This window comes from Poecilia latipinna, unplaced genomic scaffold, assembly GCF_001443285.1.
Source record: "Poecilia latipinna isolate Pla-1442-1.1 unplaced genomic scaffold, P_latipinna-1.0 Scaffold801, whole genome shotgun sequence".
In the NCBI taxonomy this organism is placed as follows: Eukaryota; Metazoa; Chordata; class Actinopteri; order Cyprinodontiformes; family Poeciliidae; genus Poecilia; species Poecilia latipinna.
In genome coordinates this window covers 52,327-56,325 of record NW_015113417.1, presented here as the reverse complement: position 1 = coordinate 56,325, position 3,999 = coordinate 52,327, and the positions used below count along the sequence as shown (strand labels likewise).

At 36.3% G+C, this 3,999-nt stretch overlaps 1 protein-coding gene across 1 annotated transcript in view; it reads left to right on the top strand.

The window, feature by feature from the left end:
* Positions 1–288: 288 nt before the first annotated feature.
* Positions 289–3,999, top strand: part of LOC106956240 (calcium-binding protein 5) — a 9,088-nt gene continuing 5,377 nt past the window's right edge. The window contains 4 exon segments of the mRNA XM_074527709.1: positions 289–534; positions 1,001–1,050; positions 1,373–1,403; positions 3,482–3,629. Of these exon segments, the coding sequence (XP_074383810.1) occupies positions 1,003–1,050; positions 1,373–1,403; positions 3,482–3,629 (227 nt within the window). The 5' untranslated portion in view covers positions 289–534; positions 1,001–1,002.

Genomic DNA, 3,999 nt, shown 5'->3' with positions numbered 1-3,999 from the left:
ATATTAAGGAGTTATTTACTTAAAACAAGCTGCTATATCTAACTGAAAAGTCACTTGTAAGTTAGTTTTGTCTTATTTAAATTGCACTAAGATATTTGGAGTAGAAACTAAACCAAACATACTTGGTAAGATTTTGTGTTTTTGCATATTTTCTCACATCTCAGACTGCAGTAATGTTTGATAAAGTAAGAAAGCAGAGAAAGCAGGGCATCATGTTTGCTGCTGCCGTCCTCCAGACACGCCACAGACTGACTCCTCCCCCTCCGCCTCACATTCAAACATCCCTGGCTCACACAGACTCCAGCTCACACAGACTCCTGAGCATCATCAGCAGTAGCAGCAGCAGCAGGCAGGCCACACCGGGTCGGGTCGCTGCACGCTGAGAGGCAAAGCTGTCTTGGCTGAAGAGGGACGGCTCACAGTCCAGGAGGAAGAGCGGGAAGCAGAAAGCTCCCGCCGCTCTGCAGGTGTCAGCCCAAGCCGAGGCTTCATGTGGGACGCATTTAACTGAAGAGCAGAAATCACCAGAAGAAGGTGAGACACTTTCTACACTGCAAAAACACACAACCTTACAAAGTATTTTTAGCCTGGCTTAAAGTGAAAATGTCTTAGAACAGGTGAAATAAGACAAAACCAAATTACAAGTAACTTTTTAGCAAGAAATAAGAGCTTGTTTTCACTAAATTATTCCTTAATATTGGTTTAAAAAAGTACTAGCTCACTCTTTAAAACTAACATTTTTCCAACATTATAGATGAACAAATCTGCCACAATTTAAATAGATACTCATACTTTAAAAAAAAATATTCAAAAATTATTCAGGTAAAGAAGCTCCTATATGTTGCTTAAAAGTTACTTGTAAGTTAGTTTTTTCTTATTTCAAGTACTAAGAAAAGAAACTAGACCAGAAATACTTGGTCATATTTTGTGTTTTTGCAGTGCATGACGTATTTTAATCAGTTTTAACATTTTTCTTTTTATTCCATAATCCCTCCCACAGAAATGAGCTTTGGTGCAGCGTGCATTTTCCTGCGAGGAGGCAAAAACATCGTAAGTATGGAGGAATATTTCTTTCTGGTGGCAGTTATTGTTTGCAAACATCAGCTGCAGTCTGGATGGATTAAACAGAGACAGAAAATCTGCATCTGCTTTCTGGAACCGCATGCCAGTGACGACTCAGGCCATAATCTATGTGTAAATCCACAACATCAGAACATCCATCAATTTTAATCTGGTTCCTGCACTGATTTATTTTTAATTCTGAGCAGCAAATTTTCAGGGTTTCCTAAATCAATTTGCATATTTAGTTTTTGCTATCTGAAGTTTCTTTATATTGAATCCAGTTTTAGATTTTGTTTCTGTTTTTGTGCAGTCAAGAGAGCTGGCTGAGGATGAAATTGATGGTAAGTTCATCACTTTATGATTCTCATGTTTTCTTTTGTTTGCTTTTTTGTAGAACTGCAGCAATCTGAATTTTACAGTCAATTTCCAGAGTTGAATAGTAACTAGATACATTTACTCAGTTTCTTTACTCAGTAACTTGGACTTTTACAAGTACTTTTGCAATGTTGTACTTTTTACTATTACCTCAGTAACTTTTACTACCTTATAACTTTTACTATTAAGTATCACCACTCTTATTCGAATAGCATTTTTGGATTCTCTACCAACTGTGAGTAACTTTACTAAATAAAAAACTAATTTGTTTTAATCAAAAGTTCACCAGACACACACCTGCAGTTTTTGCTTAAGTGTTTTAAGTTTTAGATTGAAAAATTTAGATTTTGCCTCATTTTGTAATTATTCATGTAAATTATTTTCATTTTCGTTATTAAAACACCAAAAGTTTCCTCATAAACTTACATCGATGTCATTTTTAAAATCTTAAGTTGCCTTTTTACCAAATTCATTTTTACTTTTACTTGAGTAAAAATATTGTGAAGTTGTGCTACTCTTACTTGAATGTAATTATTGGCTGCTCTGGGCTGCAGATTTCTAGTTTTTATAAAACTCAATAACTCTTAGGAACTATGATATTGGAAGATCTGAGCTCTGCTTTCAAAATATTATTTAACGAAACAGAAACTAAATTACTTGAGAGTTGACATTTTAAAATGTCTTTATAAATCACAGAACTTAACTCTTTCCAAATTTTCAGAAAGCTGACAACATTTTTTAATTCAGCAAACTCCAACACATTCAAAGGTTAAAAACACTCTTGTACTTTTCTCAGCCTTCCTGTTATCTGCTGAAAGTTTTTCTCTCATCTGCTTTCTCACAACTTGACATTCCTATTTCTAGGAATGTCAAAGAAAACATATAAACTGTTAAATATTATAATATTAATATCAAATGATAAAAAAGCTCGTCCTAGACCATTAGAACTTTACTTTTACTTTCATTCCAATCTCTGTTTCCAAAACCAGACTTCTAATAATCTCAAATTAAAGTGTTTTATTAAGCAGAATTCACATTTTGCTCATTTTTATGTTTTCATTTGGGTCTCAGCTGTTTTTTGGCAATAAGTTTCTGTTTTTGGTGTCTGGAAAATGAACCATTTTAAAAACCTCCTGCCTGTGAAGTCACATTCCATGAGCCGTTACCTAGCAACACTAGCCAAGCCCAACTCTGTTACCTAGCAACCCCAGCAGAGCTCCAGCACATCAGCTGTACACCATCCAGAAACAGCTTGCTGCATTCTCGTTGGTTGTGAAGGAGGCTTCACTTCTGCTTTTCAAAGATGTACAGTTGTATGGTTGAGCATCTGTTTGTAGCCATTTTCATATGTGAGTGTAAACATTGAGTTTGGGGGCGTGGCCAGCAGCAGCTTATTTTGATTTAAAGTGACAAGACGCCCTAGAACAGCTCAAAACATGCGGAATTGGGCAAACTCAAATCTCATTACATAAGAATAATTTTGTGCAAAAATGTAATAAAAATGTTTTGCTTAGGCCATCGATCTAAAAGGTCATCTGTAAGATCTCTACAGAGGGATGTCACATCAGAGTGTCTGCAAAATGCAAAATTTCCCCTTCATTCACAGGAACTCCAGTACATGTATAGCGACAAAAACACATTTACTTAAATTATTCAAATATTATTCATGACATGTTTGTAAATTTACAAAACAAGCTAAACAAAAAGGTTTAGGGTGTTGAATGTGTTTTAGTTTTGTATTGTTTTCTTTCCTTTTATGTTTCTTTTAGGGATTTAAATATAAGAAGCGATATGTTTTGGAGTTTTTATATGTTGTATTTACTAAGGGGTAATTTAGTTTAATTTGATGTATAAATATAAATCTTCTGCTTTTTCTTTTCCAGTTAAGTCATATCGCTTCAGACGCAGTTTTTTAAGTATGGGAAAAAAAATTTGATGCCTGACTGCATAAATAAAAAATAAAAAAATCAATGAAATTACACTATCCCGGCAGAATCTTGTTGCAGTTCTCATATTTACATCATATGTGTATTAATTTCTGCAGAGCTGCGAGACGCGTTCAACGAGTTCGACAAAGACAAAGATGGGCTGATCAGCTGCAAAGACCTGGGGAACCTGATGAGGACGATGGGCTACATGCCCACCGAGATGGAGCTGATCGAACTCAGCCAGAACATCAACATGAACCGTGAGTCCCACAGGGCTGCCAGATCTGACAGTTTACAGCCCAAACACAACGCAAGACCCGCCCAACTCCAAACAAACAGCTGAAATCTCAACATCTAATGTGTCAAAGGGGATTAGAGCCACTGAGAAATAAATAATTATGACTTTTATATAAGAATTCTGAGATTAAATTCAGAATTTTCTCTTTTTTTCATTGGCCCTAATCCTCCTCTCTCTACTGCATAAATATAACGTGGATAGTTAAGTCACATTCAGTGGCCCGTTACCTAGCAACCCCAGCTGAGTCCAGCACCGTTTCCCAGCAACCCCAGCTGAGCCCAGCCCCGTTTCCTAGCAACCCCATCTGAGCCCAGCACCGTTTCCTAGCAACCCCAT